The sequence below is a fragment of the Lepisma saccharinum genome, chromosome 1, assembly GCF_977018435.1.
Source record: "Lepisma saccharinum chromosome 1, izLepSacc3.1, whole genome shotgun sequence".
Lineage (NCBI taxonomy): Eukaryota > Metazoa > Arthropoda > Insecta > Zygentoma > Lepismatidae > Lepisma > Lepisma saccharinum.
In genome coordinates this window covers 200,317,717-200,341,869 of record NC_139229.1, presented here as the reverse complement: position 1 = coordinate 200,341,869, position 24,153 = coordinate 200,317,717, and the positions used below count along the sequence as shown (strand labels likewise).

General features: G+C 37.6%; 1 protein-coding gene across 1 annotated transcript in view; it reads left to right on the top strand.

Moving 5' to 3' along the window:
• Nucleotides 1-12,838, top strand: part of LOC145978240 (uncharacterized) — a 50,114-nt gene extending 37,276 nt beyond the window's left edge. The window contains exon 2 of the mRNA XM_083110731.1: nt 10,087-12,838. Within this exon, the coding sequence (XP_082966857.1) occupies nt 10,087-10,178 (92 nt within the window). The 3' untranslated portion in view covers nt 10,179-12,838. The remainder of the gene's footprint in view (nt 1-10,086) is intronic.
• Nucleotides 12,839-24,153: the final 11,315 nt, after the last annotated feature.

Here is a 24,153-nt window from a genome sequence, read left to right as displayed (position 1 = left end):
CACCTGAGTGCTTCCTTCTTTGTATTCTTTATGTGCTTACTTGTTTTACTAACAATTTTTTTCATCCATTTGTATCATCGTGTCATTTCTAATTCTAATTTAATTTAATATAATTCATTCTATGTAATAATATGTTCCTCTCTTTATAATGTAAATTAACTTTAAAGGCTAAAGATAAGCTTTGGAAAGGTAACGCGAAAATGTAACCTTATTTCCACAACCATCATTGTGCATGCATTCTTTTGCAAAGTTTGATGTATGTACAGTATATAACTTTCCACATTTCGAAAGTTTTTCGTTCGAACACAGACCTTGGTGTATATTTGAATCCTTGTCCGCATTTCAAAGCCTTGTTTTGGTAAGGAACCAGTGTAGCTTGGAAGTTAACGCCCACATTTAGACACATGGTGAGTGAGTTGAGATCACTGTGTGTGGGGGGAGAGGCAAACCAGAAATCGGCTTCAGCAAGCGAGATGTTCCTGCGACGTTGCCAAGTATTCAAAACAAACTTCTGAGTTTGTAGATTTTATCTACCTTGGCGCACAGTGGAACCAGTATGAGTTTTAAAAAATGGTTCGATAATAGCCGTGTAGGGGGGCGTTACACAGTTGTTGCGGTTTGATTTGTTAGAGTTCGGGAAAGCTTGACTTGGCATTGGTATGGTTGAAGAAAGGTGATCACGTACTGTCATGTAGTACTTCAAGCTTATAGACGAACGAATTCGTACAGATGTCTTGTATTTATAGACTTTGTCGTGACAATATTAAAGCGGCGGCCTTGCTTATGTTCAGAATCATATTCGTTCTCTTTGTAGTTAGTGATGATCTAAACTACAATGCATCCCTCTCATTATTATTATTATTGGTGATGAAGTGCAGTTCAAGTACACACCAAGGAAAGTTTTTACCCCATGTGCATCATGCAATCACTCAAAATAGCATAGTCGTGGTGTTACATTTAAATTTTGTTTAAATGGCCACAGTTGAAACTCTTATCTGTGCTATATTTAGTTCTATTATAACGTAATGGACAAGATGATGCCCGTAGAAAGGGATTATGATATGTTTATCCTTCTTCAATTGGCCAAGGCTTCGTAGAAACGATCATTGGATGTGTGGTATGAAAAAATTAACACCGACTGCCTTTAAACTCAACTCTTTTAAAATGAATAATTTTCTCACGACATTTCTCATTAAAGCTTACAACATGAACATGTATGTACTCCCCCTCCCCGCCTGCGTTTAAGGGATGCAATCTGGCTGGTTATTCTCAGGTTAATGGCGCTTTTCTCTCTATTCTTTAACGTAGCATTGCTAAAAAAGGGAGAAAAGCATTATGATGGACAGTTTGCCCATACTATAATCGATAACGTTGGTTGTATGGATTCTAAACGACCAACCGTAGAAATCGGAGCCTGGGACCTTTTATAAAACAAGCAAAAAAATAATTACATATTAAAATGCGGGTGACATCTATCGGTAACAAACTGAAGGTAGTAATGGCACCAGAGAAATGTGATTTCTGTAGCTGTTATTACCCCCTTTTATTCAACAATCAAAAATACTTAACGAGAAACACGCATTCTAATAGTTATGATATAAACATTTGGGTCTCCCAACTACTTACAGTTGGTGACGCACTTGTTTCAAACTTCTGCAAAATCTACTGAACCTCACTCTGCACTTAAAAAAAATGTTACAGACTAACAGAACTTACATAATACCGGCCAATACTGCATTCGAGATGATCTTCATAAACTTGGCGAATGTTTTTACCTACCGCTTGACTCCCTTTTCCTTCTAAAGACGAATTAGCGTCAGTGAGAGGATAGTATTCAGCCTTCACGGTGTGCTAAGTAGCACTTTTGTAAGTCTTTCTCAAACGTTCACGAGAATAGAGGGCAGTAATGACCGTGTCACCAACACACTACGAAGTCAACTTGGCAACACTGGAAGCGAGCCCCCAAGACTTCAACCATAACTCCTTTAACTCCATCTCGTGATGATTAAGCGAAGCTCTTTTTCGCTACAAGTCATGGAGGAGAGGGAGAGAGAGAGAAGAAAGTCGTCAAGGTTATTTTCACGAAGAGCATTGGCCTCCTGGAGGGAAGGAACCAGAGGAGGGCTTATACTTTGTCGAAACAATGCTTTTTGACATCATTATGCAGTGTCACCAACCCAAGTGTTATGCAACCAAGAATGTGATTTTGTTTAGCTTTTGACCCTTTGTTACGCATACTGGAGTCTTAAAGGTTTTTTTTAGGTATTTTGCATAAACAATGTTATCGTCGGAGCTCCCCGGTGACGCAGTGGTAACAGGCTCACTGTATAATCAACGGGTGCCAGTTTCATTACCCGGTGGAGGCATATTGTGCGGTGGTACGGATTCCACTTTGAACTGTTAAATTCCGATGAGTCGGAGCGTCAAGTGGGCCTAAAAAAGAAAAAGCTGTGACGATGTCGCAATCTGTTTGATTTATTGTACGTCACTGCCCGCGTGTGTTAGCAGTTAGTCACACTAATCTAAATCGAAGTCTAGCTTCACACATAGGTGTGTCTAAATTCTTTAAAAATGCATTAAGTATTGAGGAACAATGTGTTTCTACCTACGCTGTAAACCAAACTGCAAGATCTCAACAACCATGGACAATAAAAGTAGATTGTATTGGATTGTGTAAAGTGCTCGCAAGCAGTGGCGGCGATTAGAGGGGACATAGGACGACAGTTGCCTCCCACCCCCAATTTTTTTTACTTTTGCTCCCGCACTATGCTAAACCTTATCTACTAAGGGAAAGTAAAATGTCCGTGCCTACCCTCCCCAGATTTGAAACCCATTCGCCGCCACTGCTCGCAATTTTACATAATCACAATCTGTAGCGCCTTGACGCGACACCAGACACTTACTCTTGTTTTTGTGTTCCTTGTTGGTGAGCTAGTGAGATTTTCAGCTCATCTTCTACTTGAGATGGGTCAGTAGAGCTATTGTTGTTATACTTTATCTATCAAAATTCTGTCTGGATACATTTTTGAAGCCAGAGAAACTATACCAGGGGCACCTTAATTTTCTTCCGCACCCCCTTCACCACCCCATTTTCAGAACCTATGTTCAACCGAAAACAACACTAACTCTTATAGTGTCATATTATGTCATGCCATCACATTGAGCACCGACTGTTAGGTATTGAAGTGAGACAGCTGTTCTTGTCTCCCTGGAAAAAAAAATCCTTCAGTACTTCATATATGTCGTCGGCCTCCCTTGAACAAGCGGTGCCTTCCAAATATCTAAACATGTCGTTGTTGTGCTAAAATGAAGCAAGTAGTTAGTATTCTTCTGTTTCATTGGCATATTAGCATATATGCCTTATAAGAGTTGATCAGTACTTAGTGATTAAAGCATGCGTATATGTTTCATTTTCCTTTACTTGCAACATCACGCCCCTTAAATTTCATTCCGCACCCCCTAAGCACCCCTAGATGATTAATCTTGGCACCGCCGCTGAACTAAACTGTGAGAAATAATTATTCTCTGCCCGTTGTAAGAAAGAAGTTCCTGTAAACATACACAAGTGGCTTCTGCAAAATCCTAGTGGCTGTTCCAATGGTAACTGTGCAATATTCTTGCGCGTAGGAATATGCATGTGATGAAATCATACCACTCAACGTAGTTGCTATCTTGTTGTGGATATGTTATGAGTAGACCTCGGATTTTTAGGTTCCTAAAATAGGCTCTAAAAATCCTAAAGTAGGTTCGAAAAACCCTAAAATAGGTTGTAAAAATCTTAAAATAGGTCCTAAAAATCATAAGTAAGGCTGGAAAAATCCTGAAGTAGGTTCAAAGAGACTTAAAATAGTTAAAAACTCCCGAAAAATCCTGATTAGGTATAGTCACCGGCAATGAAAATGGGACACTTATATCCTGAAATAAGCACTATGTTGCATAACTAATGTGTGTTGCCTAACCCTACGGCGATGGCAGAACTTACCATTGGAAATTTGCTATTAAAATCCACACTTCTCTGTATAGTTAGGCAACAATCTTTTTTTCATGTTATCCACAGTCAAACTCCGCAATTTTGCCTCTGAGGATTATCTTATATGCTGAAAATAATCTTTCAACAAAAACATAGTCAGTGGTGCACACTTCAATGCTGAGATGTTAGTTTGTAAGGCGTGAATGCCACAAAGCACCGAAGTGACGCGAAAGTTAGCAAGACCACACAGATCAGACCACTTTGGACTGTGCAGGTAACAGTGGCACTAGACATTTTGCTTTGTTTCGAGCTTTGCAAAATCACCATGGACTTGGAGGAAGGGAAATCGACAGAGTACGTTTGAAACACGTTCGTCATTGAATTTTTTTCGTGACCAAACAAAGCAAGTGCCTCTGTGTGGCGTAAAGATCCTGTGAACCTTTAGAAATATATAGAAACCTTTTTAAAAAGGCTTGATTTAGGCGCATAAACCTAAGCTAGGTTCTAACAAGCAAAATAGGTTTTTAGGCAGTATAAAACTTCATCAGTTGTTGCGTTTTTTAACGAGACACTATGATTTCTTACATACCTGTAAAGGAAAAAAATAGGTTAAAAACCTAAAATGCGAGGTCTAGCTATAAGCTGTAGAGCAATATATTCATGGGCAGAACAAGACCAGAATTAACACATAGTAAAGGAACTATTTTTCGGGGAGTCACGTGGGTTTGTTTACTTTAATTTCGTTACGGTGGATGAACATATCTTGGCACGAGTACCCCTCTAATCCAGAGAAAAGATCGCATCAATAAGGAGATTTCTTCGTAAACTTGGAAAAAAAAAAGGCCCTCACTCCCTCCCTCTGCGGGGCCAATTTGCATTCGTATTGTTTAGCGCATGCGTATTGTTGCGTACACGTAGCTGCAGAATAGAAAAGGCCAGGGGAGGTGGAGGCAGCGGGTTGAACGGTCGACTTCAAGGCAATCTACTGCGTGGTTGTTGTTGTTGTAGGGGCAAGAGTATGGGAAGATGTATCGTTTGGAGATTGTAGCCAGCAGAAGGGTTTTTGGGGCGGGGGGAAGGTACACTGGAAAGCCGGTAGGCGTGACTGAATAAGGCAACGTGCAGCGTAGGTAAAAAAAGGGGGGACTTCACCTGTTGCTTCGAGGCATTTTTAAAGGAATGGTCGAATATTCATGTACCGGGAGGGTTGGACGCACGGAAGAAAATGTGTTTCTCGAGCACACGCCTGTGACCCCAAGTCAGATGACGTAAACGCTCATCTCAGAAAGTCGAGATGAGACTCTTCCACGAAGTCCATGAGATTTTTGATTATATCCTACCACTTGTGTGTAATTGCTATTTTGACCTCGCCAGTAGCCGCCGTTTCTTGTTCCCTTGTGATCAGGTGAGGAATCGTGGTCGGTTATCTTTGGTCTATTTGCACATGCCGGATTGTTTTACGTCCACTTTATGCTCGGATAGGCTAATTGGAACTGGACCTACAGTTTAAAGTTGGGTTTGAACCACTGTGAAATGTGCGGCGCTTGCCACTGCAAGCATAGGTAAGGCCTGAATCACACGAGGCAAGATCATGTGGTAGGTGTTCCAGTTGGACTTGGACTAGTTGTACCGTACTGGCTCATGTGCTATTTTCGCCTCACACGATACTCGCGGTATACTTTTGAACCGATAAGACATTGCGAAGAGCAAACAAGCTAAAAACTACTTAATAACTATTGCAGTTATTAAAAATTAAAAGAAAAGCATTGGCTAGAAATTGGCTGGAAAGAAAATATGTTTAACAAACAGTACTCAACTCGGTTTTTAATGAACTCTGGTATGTACTATATTCATAATCATACACGAGATTCGCAGGATTTATTCATAAAAAATATTTTGTTCAACTAAATATGTCATACATTTAATACAGTGGTAATAATAAGTATTTTCATTGTCGGTTTGGTTTGATTTGGTGTTTTAAGTATGCACAGTAAGGCTAATCGGGACTGGACCTACAGTTTAAAGTGGGATCCGAACCACTATGTGCCTCCACCGGGTCGAACCCGGGACTCCTTGATTACAAGGCGATGACGCTACCACTGCGCCATCGGGGAGGCCATTTTCATTGTCGGCTAATCACATTGGTTGTGTACAAATCTCATTACTTTGGATGCTGAATGCAGCAATCCACATTATACATTATTCTTTCATCGAGCAAAGAACAAAAACAACCGATATTCGGAAATTACAGACAGAGAAACCTTTCCCTTGCCAAACTCACAGATTATATTCACATGACCAAACTCTCGCTCTGCCGTTCCAAAGAATCTAACAGAGAAACCAAGTTCCAATTAGAACACGGTCTAGTCGTCAAAACCAGTCTCCTTTTGGTTGCAGTTTGCATAGGGCGTAAAAATACAAAAATTGAGAAAAATCCAAGTAAGTTTTCTCGATTATATATTCTTACATTCCCGGAATAAGCGGAACATTGGGGTCTTGTATAGTTTTCAGAATCCCAGTGGATTTATTACAGATTTTTACATATTTCAACATTTCCCCTTCCATTCAAATGTTCAGCACAATCCTGAGAATTATCCATATCTGATTTAAAAGTAATTTATAGAGGCACTGTGACGTACCTATGCTTCTGTCTATGATCTATCTTCTATTTGCAGCGTAGCGTGCTGCAAAACCAGAGGTCCTAGATTCAAGTATTCGGGTAGTCTTTTTCGTGTTTGAACCAATGTCTCTTTCATCAATACACCATTCGTTTTCGGCGTCGCGATTAATCTAGAGAGGCGGAAAAGGGTCGTTAAAGAACAAAAAACAATTATGCTTGGCGCGTAGCTTTCAACTTCTTGATTTTCTGTGTCTGTGGAAGGAAATGCCTTCAGAGGCATGCCCTCTGCAGCCGGATTGCGCACACTTTTCCGGTTTTATCAGTGGTATCTGATAAGCCGTTGACAAGCTGTCACAATGTCCAGGATTGCGCGCAAAAAATGAGGCGATGTTGTCAGGTGTAAAATGTTGTCAAGCCGTTCTCACTTCTGTTGTGTGTGTGTATGTGTGTGTGTGGACTTAGTGTTTTTGCTGTGTTTTGCCTAACCTAACCTATCTTGACTTGCCAAATTTACTGGTCAAATTATATTTTTTATTTAATCCTTAAGAGATTTACTATTTTATTTCTAATTTCTCTCTCTTCTTGTCTAAAGGTAAAAACAGTTTTGCGCACAGACTTTAAAGCTATCAAAGTCGCAACGTTCGATCAAAATCTGTGCGCAAAACAGGTCAGTGTGATTTGTGCGCAATCCTGGATCTAAAGTGTGCGCAATTCGGTTACGGCGACTGCAAGAAAGGTAGTCCCTTACAATATTCCTGCGTACGCCACTGACTTCAACAGTGTCGAATCGCGCTAAATATATGCATTAATAACCTCAGCTCTGTATGAAATTCGTACAAATACTTCCCTACTTCCACGTACGTCCCAGTCTCTGGACAGAGATGTTTGGAATTTTTAAACTCTAGGTTTATTTCATGTGCTTCACACAGATGAGTACAGATGTCCGTCCCTCTTTGCGGAAACTTGGTGGCGGGTTTCCTTCGTTTTTTTTTAAAACAAATCCTGAACTTCTTAGCACCAGTTTCCGTGCCACGATAAAATCAGGAAAATGGGAACAAGTGTCAGCACAGAAGGTGCGCAGCTGGCATATGAGCGACCTTCAATGAAAACACCATCTGTTGAGTCTTTTTTTTATATAAGGGGGTCATATCGAAACCATTCTATATAAGCTGCTCTTGTTGGCATGAATCGAGCTGAAATTTATCGGCATTTTCTATCTTTTGTGTAGTGAATTTTGTTTCACTGACCCAAAATGTCATTTAATTCGGTTAGCCCATTAGATAGGGCCTCCCCAGTGGCGCAGTGGTAACTTCGTCGCCTTGTGATCAAGGGGTCTCGAGTTCGATATCCATGGTTCGAATCCTTCTTTAAACTTTTACGTAGGCCTACAGTCTCGATTAGCCTGAAGTATATTTAAAACTAAAAAGTCAAAACAGCATATTCTCTATTTGGTTATTTCACGCCACTTTTCTGCGTATTTAGATCAATAGCGGCCATGAGGATGATAATGATTTGGTGGGAGGGGGGTATAGAGGTCGCATGCTTCACTTAGGATACGAATCTAAGACCATCACAAAAAATACTGGATGTAACATCACACTTAAAGAAAATTGCCGAAGTTTTTTCAAATTTAAACCACACGAAATCAGAATAAAATTACAGAACTATGTAATATGATTTGATGGGATAGACTGCGTTTTTGTGTGATTTATTCCATTCTTTAAGAAAGGTCACCCGTAGGAATTTTTCCACGCATAAAGCGACTCCGGAGCTCACTCAGTCTCAAATCAATGAGTACCTGGCGAGGTAAAGGCGACCGGAGCGTGGTGCTGTTCACATCACCCCCAAAATGGCCCAATGGCATATGTGATCTTGTAATCAAGGGGCCCCGGGTTCGATACCCGGTGGAGGCACATAGTGGTTCTGATCACACTTTGAGCCGGTTAGTCTTTCTGTGGACAAAGTGGACTTAAAAATAAACTCAAGTCTTTTGCGGTACCTGGTGAATTTTTCGTGGTGTCGTCACGACGCACAGTTTTGAAAAACGCGTGATCTAACCGACAAAAGCTATCGATACCTTCGCCTCCCACTTTTCAAATTTCTGCTTATGCAACCACACTCCTAAAAACAGTAGTATCTGAATCTTAATCTTTATTTGCACATACTGGACATACGGTTCCGATAAGGTTACAAAACATTGTTATCTGAATAGACATTACTTGAGTCACCAAACGCTCTGTGGGAGTGTACAGAGTACGTTGAACCTTAGAATAATACTTGACCTACATTCTGTGTTGACACAGCTGCATGCTAGTAAACATACGACGCAAAATGGCCCAGCTGAGTATTTTCGCTTGCAAGTGCTACCATTAATTTCCGTCCTTTCACCACCTGCCATGCACTTTTGGAAGATAGTGACTTTGATCGAACGTGTCCTCTTCGAGCAAAGTACTGAGCATTTTTTCCAGTTTCTCGACAAAGGACTGAATACGTAGAGTAGGGTTTGGCCGCAGACGTATGTGTGTTGGAGGGAAAGGGGTGTACACGCACACCCTACATACAAAATAAAACGAATGGCGTTTGGTCACCCGCAGAAAATTTTCTGGGGGAAAGTTGTGTTGCAACTGTTGCAAGGAAGTGTTTTAAGGGGGGACAAAAAAAGAGTGAAAAAAAGTACTGGAGAATGATAGAAAGGAAGAGCATTAAAGAGACAGGCAAAAGAGAATAGGAAGTAGAAGAGAAACAAGTAGGAGATGGGGGATATGGAGGGGAGAGAGGGGCGAACAGAATTAAAGGCGCGAAGGAGAAATAGAGAAGTGAGTGTGAGACAGAAAGACCAATGTAGAAGATAGGCAGGCAGAAAGAGTGAGAAGGAAGGGAAATAATAAGAATAAACAAGAACGGAATGGAAAATAGAAAAAGGAGTAACTAAGAAAAGAGGAAGTAAACATGAACGAAGATATACTAAAGCTAGAAAAGAAGATCAAAAGCTAGAAACAAGATGCAACAAAATAGACAAGAGAGTTATAAATAAAAGGCAGGGAGGAAGGAGAAATAGGCAATTTTTCCTTATCCCAAAGGTGAATCAAGTGACCCACCCTTCTTTCGGGCGCCCATGTACAGTGTCATAATATAACCCCTTCCCCCGCACACACACACACAATATATCAGTTTTGTTACAGTTTTTTTTTTATATCTTCGTATTGGTTGGCTGTAGTCACATGGAATCACCCATCTTTGATAATGTATCTGGACATTCTAAATATGAGTTCAGTACAGTGCTATGTAAATATTGATTTTCAGAAAATAATTTACGATCAGTAAGTCATAACTACAATAAATATACAACTCTTGTCAGGTCAGCTTGTGTGTTCCTTTCGTAGCATATTTTTCCATACTAATTATAGTAACCTATTACATTAGTTGTATTTTACTTAGTATTTATTGATATAGAGATGAAGAAAAATGTTTTTATATCCGTGCATCTTCTTTTCAGATTTTCTAAAGACGAGGAAACGGCCCGGACCAAAACAGTCCACAACTTCTGAACCTCCGCTTGTGAAACAATCTCGGACGCAGAGAAGTTAGTTGAAGATAAGGGGACCAATTTCACCAATATCAGATCTCCTTCAGTTGCAGTTGTACTGTAAACTTTTTTTTTTTTTGGTTGTACATACGGTTTATGTACAAGTGTTTTTTTGTTGTTATCAGATATTAATGTATTTATTTTTGTTTCGCTTTTTCTGATCTCCGTGGTTTATTTACAGTTTGCAAAGCTAGGATATGTGGATACGCTTTTTGAAAGCATGGTTATGGTTTTGTTGGTGTGCCCGCCATTTTTGTGACGAGTCAGTGTTTGCATCACGTATTAACACTCCCAAAGGAAAACAAAATGAGAAATGCTTACAAAACTTGTATATATGTTTATATTATATAAAGAGAGGAATTTAAAATTTATTGCTTTGTATATCACAATTTCACAGCTTGGATAATATAAATTTGTTAAACATGACTCAAAAATATTAAACGTAAATGCAAACATATGTCGTTAATTTCTTTAAAATAAAATCAATTTACATCACAATGTTCAATTTGCTACTACAACCAAAATTGAATTTTGCTTGAAAGTTTTTACGCTAAAATGCATGTCTGGAATAAGATTGCCATCTATTTTTGTGAGTGTGTATGTATATATTACATAAATATATATGGATAAGAGCTTCTCAGGGTGTCTGTGTATTTTAATAGATTTGTCATAAGTATGGCGTTACACACAGTAAAGTTTTTTGTATTGTACAGAAAGATATGAGGGTTATTATACTCACTGGTAGTATGGTTTTTATTTATTTTTCTGTAATAGAGGAAAGTAATAATATATATACATATATATATATAAATAAAATATTGCAAATGATATACGAGATAAAAAAATCTTACGTGTAAGCAGAGAAATGTACTCTATTAATAAGTATAATATGGTATGCAATATCATGATAGTTTTTTGTACGGGACTTGTTTATGATGCTAAAAAATATAACAGCAAACTTTATTCAGGGGATGCACGAGATGAAAATAATAAAATGCACAACCTGTAAGTTGAGAGTTTGCTGTTTATTTTTGTAGAGCTGGCGGTCTATTTACTTGTACATATTAATTCTTACCATAACTGTTCTGTTGTTAATGGTCCATTTTTTCATCCATGGGAACTCAGTTTAATCCAAAGATTTTTTTCAGTACAAACTACTCAGACCATTATATTATTTTAATTATTATTATTATTATATTATTATTATTATTAACAGAAAGAATATATAAGAGTACAGAAGCAGGTTGTACAATGAATTTGGAAGTTAGAAGGACCAAGGTTCTAACACTAATTGGCAGCTGTACAGATGGTTGTTTGTTTGATGTATTGTTGTTTGGCCGAACCAAACCTGTAAAGTCAATTTGAAAAAGGTTTTTTTTTGAACCAGTGAAAATAAAATGTTTTCCCAGTGTGTAGTCTCGTTGCTTTAATCGCTCAAATTGATTAATTTCGTGTTTTATGTATTGACAACTATGCACCAGTTGCTTGCTGCAAGCTGAGTTTTATATTTGATTAGAGTTTGTGATTGGTTTTTTGTCGAAAAAAAAATGACTGTATAATTTGAAATGTATGTTAGGCTTATGCTGATGGCACTGGTACCATTTTCTAATTGGTTTCTAAATCACTGGAGGGTAATGGGGCTTACTAGTTTAATAAAACCCACACACCATTACACTTGTATACGAACAAGTTATGGTTACAAAAGATGCTTCCTGCAGACAAATTTTTCAAAATTGATTTCATAATCCTTAAATTTGACAAAGACAATTGGAATCATTGTTGTATTTTATGGAAGGTATGTTACAGATAAGATCATATCAGTGTTTTCAAATTATAATCATGTTTCACACTTGTGGGTCTTATTGCACTTTACAAGATGGTCATCATGTTTTGTTATCAAAAGGTAACTGTGAAGTATGCCATTTAAAGATCGTTTGAACATCACAAAATTATTTATAGCAATGATTCGTTCATCAAAGTTCAACTCATGCCTTCCATATCAGCACATTAAAATATCTATTTTGGGTTTATAACTGCTGATGAGATAATACTGTCGTATTTCAAATTGATGCTCGACTGTTTTCAAAATTTGTATAAACTTGAACATTAAGATTGTTGATTTGTGTTTTACTATACCTAAGAAATACTGTTTATTATCATGGTTTTAGAGTTACCATTAAATAATAAGTTCTATTACTGAATGTCAGCATCAGAGTAACCTTTGTCAATTTACAAGCCAGCCATAATTCTCTCCAGTGTCTTTCCTATAAATTGTAAAATTGCATTTTAAAGCAACATTGAGACAATACAGTGACTTTTTGAGTAATGACTGAAGAAAAGTAACGTGTTCTGAAATTATGAAAGTGTATTGACTCCGGTTATTGAAGTAAAGTACAGAATGAATTTAAGGTACGTAGTTCACAAAATGATTTTCAGCAAGCATGGGATGTTAAGATCTCGAAAACATGCTTCAGTACTCCTTTTTTTTGTGTGTGTGCCTAGAATTTTTAAGCACCTTTTTTTCTTAACGCCTGTGATGTATTACTCATTGATCTCAAAAAAATTATTATTTTTTGTATGATGTTTCATAATTAAAAAATTGTAAATTGTTGTATAGAAAAAAGGGTAAAAAGTACTGGAAAAAAGAATAGAGAATAAAGCTTCTTTTGTTGCAAAATATTTTTCTTTTAATTTTGTACCTTAAGTATTGGAAGTCATTAATATTTGGTAGTTGTTACAATATCTAGTTCATTGTTTTGTATTGGTTGGAGTCCTCCAGTTTTCAATATTTGATATAAATATTGTGTCGAGTTGGGGTGAAAACTATTAATACTGTTTCCAGCTTTCTCGGCCAACAGAATTTTGTTTTTTGTTGTTTTCCAAACAAAATAAAACGATTCAGCAGTACCTTGTGGTTGCAAGGAGATGATTTTGTCACTTGGTGGAGTTCTGAGTAGATGCGGGAGGCTTGAACGAAAATGTTCTCATGTTCATAGGAATCGAGACCAATAAATGAGCATTACATCTGACTTAAATGTTACAGTGGTGCAATATGGATATTAGTGGCATTCCATGAAATAATGGATGCTCTGTAAAACTGAATATTCCACCATGCAATTCGATAGGAATTTGACTCATTCTGCAATAAGCCGTGTACTGCAGTCATATACCAAACTCTTAATATTAATCAGTGCAATTAGTTCGACACATTGTGATTACTTACATATCACATTAAATAGCACAAGCAATATGGTACATGAAGTGACATATTAGTAATAATTGCAATGGAAACTCCTGAAACTGTGAAGAATGCGAGATGCAGACAGGTTTGGATTACTCTGACCTTTGCTTTAAAAATGCAAGTTAGTGTTTATATATTCCAATCCAATGCGACATTTAATGTATTTCTGATGCTGAGTTTTGCTCACGTTCGTCATGTGCGTTTCTCTTGTGTTAATTTATTTTCCAACTTCGATTTTACATTATAAGTATATACTTATATTTCAGTAAAATATCTCCCATAAACTTCTTAGGTCCACCCTTAAGAGTTCAATGTTTTGGAAAGCAGTGCCGAAAATATGAATAGTGAAGAGTTCATGGCATAAATACAGGATTTTCTATATTACAATACATGCAATACAGTTCATATGATATTGATTTTAATACGCGTATATTTATGGCATCATTTGTTGAAATTATTAGCAATTTTACTGAAGTATTTTATGTTTTGAGTTGCCAGTTTAAATTTAACATTTGTTGAAAAACCCTGTCATTTGGATGAATCTCTTCATAGATATTTATACTTTCATCGCTGAATCCCTCAACCTCTTTTTCCCCTAAAACAAAAATTCCCTAGATGCAAGAAGATTGTATAGTTGGTACGGAGATTAACAAAAATTTGCATCTTATTACACAGAATTGATTGATTGATTGAATTAGCGTTTTAAGTCCACTTTATGCACAGTAAGGCTAATTGGTACTGGACCAACAGTTTAAAGTGGGATCCGAACCACTAAGTGCTTCCACCGGGTATCGAACCCAGGGCGCTACCACTACGCCATCGGGGAGGCCGTTATTACACAAGAAAATAACCTTGCATACTGCAACAACATGAAGTGATGCTTAGACTGGAGCTGCCAAGTTATGACACTACTGAATGGAGACTTTTTATTGATACTTTTTCGAATCGTCCTTAACCCTTAACTGACACACCGAAAAAAAGTTACACTTAAGACATATCTGGGTCCCTGTGACCCAGCTTTTTATATATTTTTTTCTGTACCGAAAATTTGAAAATATACAAAATTTGTTTATGCCATCTTGAAATGTGTTTATTGGTAGTTGTAACAAGAGTATGTTGATATGATAAAATATTATATTCACACTGAAACAAATAGATATATTTTGATAAATGTATTTACTTCATGACAAAATATCTACATATAGAAATGAGTGTACATGAAGAACTATCTGCGTCATTCTCTCCAACCTTCATATGTGAGATGCCCTAATGTGTCAGTAATTAAATATTAATTATAAAAGATAGGAATAAGAAAATAACACAACTACAGTTTGACCAAAACCTCACGGCGAGAACGCTGGTATAGTACCTCACTTTTCGAAATAATTTAGGCAATGTATACCAGCTTTTACCATAAAAGAAATTAGATTTGTCAGTATGGCTGCCATATTCAGCTTCGTCTACATCTTCTACATTGGCAGATTCATCTTCATTACCATCTTCCTCTACGCTTTCCCCTGTATCTGATTCATGTTCACTAACCTCTTAGTCACTATCAGTACCACTGATATTCGTTAATATCTGTTAGGGGATCATTCAAAATGCAAGAATGTCCTTTTCGTTCGCAATCGTCGATTTAGCTTGGTCAATGTAAATATCACGTTAGCACAAAAAGTAACACTAACGGCGCACCTGGGGACCCAACGTTAGTTGCTTTTGGCACATTTAGTACCCTTACATTCGTAACCACTCAACTAGCTCGAAGAGAAGAAAGGGCTAGGAGACTACTGCACCAGTCACGTCATTGCTGCCAACCACTTCTTAATACAAAGCAAAACAAATTTTCGTCGGGTCCCCAGTAACCAGGTGTTAACAATATGTATGTCTCTGTTCCTGTTGGTCATTTTGTGATTTTGACAAGCTCAACAACAGTTCCACACTGTCATAAGATTAAGGTAACAAGTAGCAAATGTGTGGCCATTCTAATGTGATATTTGTTGTTGATAACATAGCAGAGTAAAGTTCCAGTACTGAACTCGCAAGAACCGTCCCACAACAATGGAAATTTTTGACTAATGGAACATTATGAAAAACCGTCTGATGTTCTTCTGACCTCTCCCATAGAAATTTAGGAGTACTCTTTGCCGAGGGCTTAGCTAGGGAAGTTAAGTGCTTCAGGCACATTTGTGAGGTTTTCCTAGTTCTTATAAACGCAAAATTGAATGATGATATTTCATAGGGCTCTGATATCAGGAAGATGCTTCCAAGAGTAAAATGAATTTGAGAATCTGCATGGATCATTCGGAGATAATGTTAGAAAGTTTCTGTCAAATAAAAATAACCCGGATTGTAAGGATCGGTAAGGCGGATGTTGAATAACTTGAGGGAACTAGGATGCAACATGAGCCTCGTGTCAATTTTTCATAAGAAAAAACAAACAAACTCGGGGCTGCATTTCAGAAGTCAGTGATCACAATGAGAAGTGAATGTCAATTTTCGGTTTGCTCCTTTATACAGCGTCGCTTTTCTGCCACTTGGCTAATCTAATGAGGATAAGTGATGATTGGTTGAAATTGATGAAGGGACACTCACAAGGAACGCCCATGTTTAGGTTTACCAGATGACAAACTTTAAAAAATAGGAAATTTTTAGATTTCATAATCTAAAGAAGAGGACATTTTGAAATGCAGCACTTCGAATACAAATTTTGTGTTTACTAGTGTTTTGGTGAGCTTGTAGATCACACACCCCAGTAAAATAAGTTTACACCGTTTCAGTATAACTAACTATAGGCCTCATTACAGGCAAATGTCTGAATATTCTAATAATTATTTACTATGCCGGTAGTATTATACGGTTGTGAAACTTGGTCTCTAACTTTAAAAGAAGAACACAAATTGAGAGTTTTTGAAAATAAAGAATATTTGGACCTAACAGAGATGAATAAACACGGGAATTTAGAATATTACATAATAATAAACTGCATAAACTATCTTCATTCTTTGTTGGAAGAGAAGTTTCTTGCCCTTGCGCTTGCAACTGAGAGTTGTATTTCCTTACTTTGAAATTTATCACTGAAACAATATTAACAATTTTTTACAAGTACAAAAATTTTGTTACGAATCTTGAAGTTGAAGCGGTTGTCTATCCTCAAAAAAGAGGACATTTCCCCATATTTCTAACAACCCGCCCGGACCATTTTTAGGACCGAAAAAGAGGACATGTCCGGGTAAAAGAGTGCGTCAGATAACCCTACCCATGTGCAGGCCGCGATTCGAACCCGAGAACTACGGGCATAACCGAATCGCACTTCTGGTGTAACTTTGGGATAACAGAATCGAGAAGTATTTCGATCCCACAAAAATTAGCGTTCAGGTCTATTTTGGTAAATATTTGTTATACTTGAGAAATCTTGAAAAAAATACAAATTTAATTGTATTGGTCCTCAGCTCCCAGGATGTTAACAAAGATACCCTTGACTTCTAAATTTTAATAAACGAAAATTTGGGGGAGCATGTAGGGCCTCCCTGATGGCGCAGTGGTAGTGTCCTCGCCTTGTAATCAAGGGTCCCGGGTTCGATACACGGTGGAGGCACATAGTGGTTCGGATCCCACTTTAAACTGTAGGTCCAGTCCCGATTAGCCTTACTGTGAATAAAGTGGACTTAAAACACCAATGTAATCAATCAATGCAATTGGGGAGCAAGTGCTCACGCCAAATTACGCCTTTGCCGGGAACCACCACTGGTGGTGGTGTAGTCGATTTGAGGTGCGTGCGGTTACGAAATATGTCCTGAGCGCCTTTGTCAATAGTTGACCGAAAGTTTGTAGATTCGTTTCGACAATATATTCAATAAATTCCCACCTTATGAGGAACATTTCTTCGATTCGCTTATTTTAATGCGCGAAATGGGGTCTTTTGATAAGAACACCCCACACCCTTACCTGCACAGCGACAAATTGTGCAACACAATCAAAATGTCATTAGTGCAGTGTTAACAATGTACGAGGCATCATTTCGGCGGCAATTTCTTAGGTAGAAGTGCCACCTAGGTGGAACCATTGTGGGCGTTCACCAGCCTTGGGAGTCTAGACAATAGAGGAGAAATGGAACGCGTGTATTCCAGGAAAGAATCACGGAAAGCCCACAGCTGGCATGAAAGGTATCTGTTGGAGGAACCTCACACCAGGTATGAACTATGCGCTGTTGTTTCCTCTTTACGAAGAATCGGCAAAGTGTTGCCCGAGCATGCTGGCAGAGCGTGGGCGAAACATCAGCATACTATCGGCAAATGTCGTGTACTACACCAGGAAATGAGTACATTGTAGTAAAGGATTCTGCAAAGAGTTTCAGGTTTCCGCAAGAAGTTTGGCAACGTCTTGCACTTCACTTCCCAGCTGGCGAGCTGGTTTTTGAATGAATGGCTTGTAGGTAGGTAGTTGGTCAGCTGTTCACAGCCCATGCAGGTGCAACAATACCCTGCACCTTCTGCTTAAAGGGGGTTGGGGGGTTATCCAAGGGTAACTTAAGAAATGCCTCCCCCTCTTCTTCGGAGCCCAAAAGGTGGATAAAAAAAAGCGCGGGAAAATCATGGAACATATGTTTCGACAAAGACGCACCTGGACGTCTACGTGTTTTTCTCAGACCAGAGTGTTTTTGAAAGTCCTCTTTTCAGGCTTTCCAGAAAGTGATTTCTTGATTCGTTTCAGAGAACTCGAAGCCTTCCGTTCGTACCAAATAATGAAAAGAATAATGAAGATATTGAAAGAGGATCTCATACTTGTGGTCTGTTCTCCAAGCATTTAAGAAGCGAGAACAAGCTAATCGGATTTTTTTTAATATTAGAAATTGAAATGAACATTACTACAGTATTGCCAATAAGTTTAGCTAACAGTCAGGAAATAACGAAACAACTAAATGTAGTGGTGAAAATTATTAATTATAAGTGGTGTTGGAATTTTTAAGACCTAAAACCCCCGGAAATATGCATTTATGGCCTGAAACGTCCATAAATAGGCCCCAATACATTAAACATATGCCTTAACAACAACAACAACAACAATAACAACAACATTGTAGAAATAAATTATTTCCTTCATGAAGTTTAAGAATTACGTAAGATTACGAAACGTGCAAAAAGAAAATGAAATTCTTACTCTAAAAATATCCAACTGAGTTGCCACCCAAAATGGTGTAACTTGACAACAAATTGTGTAGCAAGATACCAAAGACGGTGCTGTTGTTGAATTGGTGTTTTAAGTCCACTTTATGCACAGTAAGGCTAATCGGGACTGGACCTACAGTTTAAAGTGGGATCCGAACCACTTGTGCCTCCACCGGGTATCGAACCCGGGACCCCTTGATTACAAGGCGGCGACGCTACCACTGCGCCATCGGGGAGACCCAAAGATGCTGCTAAACAACATCACTAACAGTAAAAGTAGTGTCCTGTACTCCTGTTACCACACCGCTTTGGGTGTCTGTCAACTCAGTTGCATATTTCTAGAAGGTAGGATTATTTAATTTCTTCCGGGCCTCCCCGATGGCGCAGTGGTAGCGTCATCGCCTTGTAATCAAGGGGTCCCTGGTTCGATACCCGGTGGAGGCACATAGTGGTTCGGATCCCACTTTAAACTGTAGGTCCAGTCCCGATTAGCCTTACTGTGAATAAAGTGGACTTAAAATACCAAATTAAGCAATAATCAATCAATAATATTTAATTTCTTCCAGATATCAAGACCACATGCTGGTTGTTTTCACACATTCCTTGTTAGTTCACTATATGAGCCCTGGGTTGCAGTGTACAATCACTACTTGGGACAATTTTCAAATGTAAATCGTAGCCTATTTTCCTTCAACAAAAACAGCTTGTTTCTATTTCGACTGACTCAACAGGAACAAATGTAAAACACTTCTGAAATGGGTACATAAGTGGAAGTTCTTAATACGTACATAAAAAAGCGAAAATATGCTTCATGAAGTAGAAAACGATCAAACACCCCAACGAAATACCTAGATTTAATTAGTTTTTCATACTTATTCTCAGGGACGTTCACACTAAAAAATGCAATGTCATGCAAATCCCAGTCATAATCATAAAAATATACATCTTGAAAATACAGGGTGATTGAAAAGTATTTTCCTAACTAACTCTCTAGCCTTCTTAAACCCGAAGGTGCATGGCTGCAGCAACACAGGCCTTCCATCTTTCCCTATCTTGAGCAAGATCTATATACTCCTTTCCATCCCTACCGATTTCCCTTAGGTCCATCTCAACGTTGTCCCTCCATCTTCGTCTTGGCCTTCCTACAGGTCTCTTACCATCAGGTTTCCCAACAAGAATCCTGTAAACTCCTCTTTCCTCTCCCATTCGTGCCACATGGCCTGCCCACCTAAGTCTTCTTGTTTTAATTATTCTAATAATATCTGGACATGAATACAAATTATGTAGTTCTAAATTATGTAACCTTCTCCACTCACCTGTCTCCTCATCCCTTTTAGGTCCAAAGATTTTCCTAAGGATCTTATTTTCAAATACTCTCAACTTATGTTCATCTTTCAATGTAAGGGACCAAGTTTCACATCCATATAATACTACAGGCAAAATTACTGTTTTGTATATTTTAACTTTTAGTTTCTTAGACATTAAACGAGAAGACAAAAGTTTATGAATAGAGAAGTAACATGCATTTCCTGAATTAAGCCTACTTTTTATTTCCTCTTTAATATCATTTTCATTTGTTAATATTACTCCTAAGTATTTGATTTTGGAAACTGTTTCAAACGAGTTGTTATCAATAATTAGATTTTGATTATTACCTAATACTTGGTTTCGGCCTCTAAGCATATATTTAATTTTCTCTTTGTTAACTTCCAAGCCTATCTCTTTAGCAGTTTTGAAAAATATTTTAGCATTATTCTTAATTGTATTCATATCATCCCCCAGTAAGTCTACATCATCTGCATATGCTAACAACTGAGTCACACCATTTAATTTTAGTCCTTCTTTAGTTTCTTTTACCTTCCTAACAGCATATTCTAAGGCAAAATTAAAGAGCAATGGAGATAATGCATCTCCTTGTTTTAACCCTTCATGAATTGTAAATTTGTCAGACATATTAATACCCACACGAATTGTTCTTTCTATTTCACTGGTGCATATTTTTATCATACTAACGAGCTTCTTAGGTATTCCAAACTCTACTAATATATTATATAATTTATCTCTTTTGACCGAATCATATGCTTTTCTGAAATCAATGAATAGCTGATGGACATTTTGATTATATTCCCACTTTTTTTCAAGAGTCTGTCTGATGTGAAAAATTTGATCTGTAGTTGATTTGTTACGTTTAAATCCACATTGATAATCACCTATAATTTCATTAGCATATGGGGTTAGTCTTGTTAAAAGAATGTTAGATAATATTTTGTATATTGTTCAGAGTAGAGAAATTCCACGGTAATTATTGCAGTTCATTTTATCACCTTTTTTAAACACAGGAACAATTATGGATTCTTTCCACTGTTGAGGGATTTGTTCTTTATTCCATATTAAACAAATTAATTTATGAATTTGACATATTAATGAATTTCCACCATATTGAATTAACTCAGCTGGTATTAAATCAATGCCAGGTGCTTTGTTATTCTTTAGCCTTTTAATAACATCTTTAACTTCAGTCAAGTTAGGTTCTGGAACTAAAGGTTCTGCTGTGTGGACTTCATTTACTTCTGATTTATCTCCTACATGGACATTTAAAAGGTCATTATAGTAGTTCTTCCATCTATTTAGAATATCGCTTGGGTGAGCTAGAAAATCACCGTCTTTATCTTTTATCAAGTTTACTTTAGGTTTCCACCCCTTTCTAAACTCATTTACACCTTTATATAAATCTCTGATATTTTTATTTTTGCTGTTTGTTTCAATTTCGTTAATTTTGCTTTTCAAGTAATCTCTTTTTTTACTTCTAAACGTGCGGTTAACTTCTCGCTTTATTCTATGATAATTGTTTAGATTTGTATCACAAGAGTTATTTAACCACCTAAGTCTAGCCTGATTTCTTATTTCTATTAGATTATGACGTTCATTATCAAACCATGGCTTACTTTTTCTCGGTTTATGGTATCCTATACTTTCTTTAGCTGCTGATTCTATTGCATTACGTATGTGCTCCCAATTCTTATTTACGTCTGTTTCATTTATATTTTCATCATCATTTAAATCCTGCTAAACATCAAATCTATTTGACAGTTTAATTTGGTAATCTTTCTTAATTCTTTCATCAGTAAACTTTCCTGTATCAAATTTTATAACTTTTAGATTTTGTTGCTTATGATTTATCACTGAGAGTCTTTCTCTTAATTTAGCAATTACTAAATAATGGTCACTGGCACAGTCAGCACCTCTACAGTCCGGCCAAAGAAGACGAAACTACCTGGAAAGGACGATTCCAAACGCGAGAGGGGAAGCAGAAAGAAGCACTCGCCAAACTACCCTGTGGTATTTAGCTTGCGTGGGTTCGCTTGTTGTGTTTATTACCGCTTTCTGCGCTGTGTTTGTGATGTCTCTTACAATTCGCAACAAACCGTTTCGAAGTGGAATGAGGAAAATTGGGACGTTTTGGCCCCTGTCGCACATTCTACAAAACACCCTCGTTATGCTAGAAAATGTCACAAACCATTCAGTTACTACATTTATATGTATAATACTATATACAACATTATTATTATTATTATTGAATACTATCCTGATTAATGTTGTGTACTTTTGTGCTAATTATAATATTTACTAAGAAGATCAATTTAATTGAATGATCTAAAATAAAGCTACTGGTTTACAAACAAGTTTATCTACTAATGTGACGATATGAATACTTTTCTGATATGTTCTGTTTGCTGATATAGTATATGACTGGCTTACATAATCCTTACATAATTCGTAAACATCTCTGTATGTATTTTGGCGGCGATGTTACTACGTTGAAACTTCATTGCTGTTTCTACAGCAGACGATTTTCAAGGAACCCGCTTTTGTCCAAAGCTCCGTCACCCCTATTTAGCCACTGAACGCGGCCGGTTGGCGCATGCGCACTTCCGTCCATGGTCTCGGCTAAGGCAGCCAGAGAGTATGTGAAAGAACGTCAATTATACTAGTATGCCTTCTCTTATCAATGAGAATATGATCTACTTGATTATGAGTTTTACCATCTGGAGAAGACCAGGTATATTTATGGATATCTTTATGTTTAAAAGTGGTACTTTTCACAATTAAATTCTTTGAGGTTGCAAAAGTAATCAATCTTATACCATTATCATTACTTAATTCATGAAGATTTTCTTTACCAATCGTGGGTTTAAATGTCTCTTCTTTACCAATCTGTGCATTACAGTCACCTAACAGAATTTTCATATCATACTGAGAAAATTTATCAAAGACCTGTTCTAACTCTGTATAAAAATCATCTTTAGTATTATCATCTTTATCTTCCGTTGGTGCATGTATGTTTATTAAAATAATTTTACACCACCTACCCTGTAAAACTGCATATGATATCCTATCATTAATAAATTCTACTGTTTTAAGAGCCGAGATAATTCTATTATTTATGAAAAAGCCTGTTCCAAAATTATGATTTTCAGTACCACCATAGAAACAAGTATAATTTTTAGTTTTACAATTCCCCTCTCCTGGCCACCTAACTGCCTGGACAGCTACTACATCTACAGTAATTTATACTTAACTATCTCATTAACTGTACACTGAAATGCCCCAGGCCGGTAAAGACTCAGAACATTCCAGGTGCGCCCGACCCTGTGGCCGAGTGGTTAGCACATCGCGCTCCGACGCCAAGGGTCCTGGGTTCGAATCCCGGTAGGGCTTGGTTGTTTGTGAATGTCCATTCATCCATTTCATCACTCATCTCCATCTTCGCAAATTAGCCAAGAGGCACAAAACGCGAAGTAAAATAAACTAAATCAATCAATCAATCATTCCAGGTGCCTAATTTAATATCCTTATTCCTAATGTAGATCTTATCCTTAGTCCAGGGACCTCCCAAAGTAGTCCCCACCTGGAGATCCGAACGGGGGACTATTTTACCTCCGGTATATTTTACCTTGGGAACATCCATGGCCTTATATTGCTGTTTCTTGACATGTCTTTTTACAGTGCAGAGTTGTCAGCTCTACGCCTAACCCCCAATATGAATGGAGGAACTACTACACAAGACAAACACAAACACATTAGACAGCACAATTACTACACAAGACGAACACAAACACATTAGACAGCACAACTACTACACAAGACACACACAAACACATCACAACTATAACACAATATAAACACAAACACACCACAACTACTACACAATATAAACACAAACAAACTACACACCACAACTACTGCACAAGACAAACCAACACTAATGAATATAGTGTTTAGGATGGGATAAAATACACTGTTGTTTTCCAGCAAGATGATGCACCACTGCATTTCGCCAGGGTTGTTCGGGACAACATCGCTGATACCTTTCCCCGATAGGTGGATCGTCCGTGGCTCGCCAAGATGTTGGGCGGCTCACTCCCAGACCTGACTCCCCTAATTTTTCTTTTTTTAAATATACCGAGTTTGTCTTCTATTCTAGAGTACTTTTCAGCTGTACTATCGATTTTGTCAATAAAATGCTTTTTGATTAAAATGTCAAGAGACTTTTGAATCAGCCTGTATTAA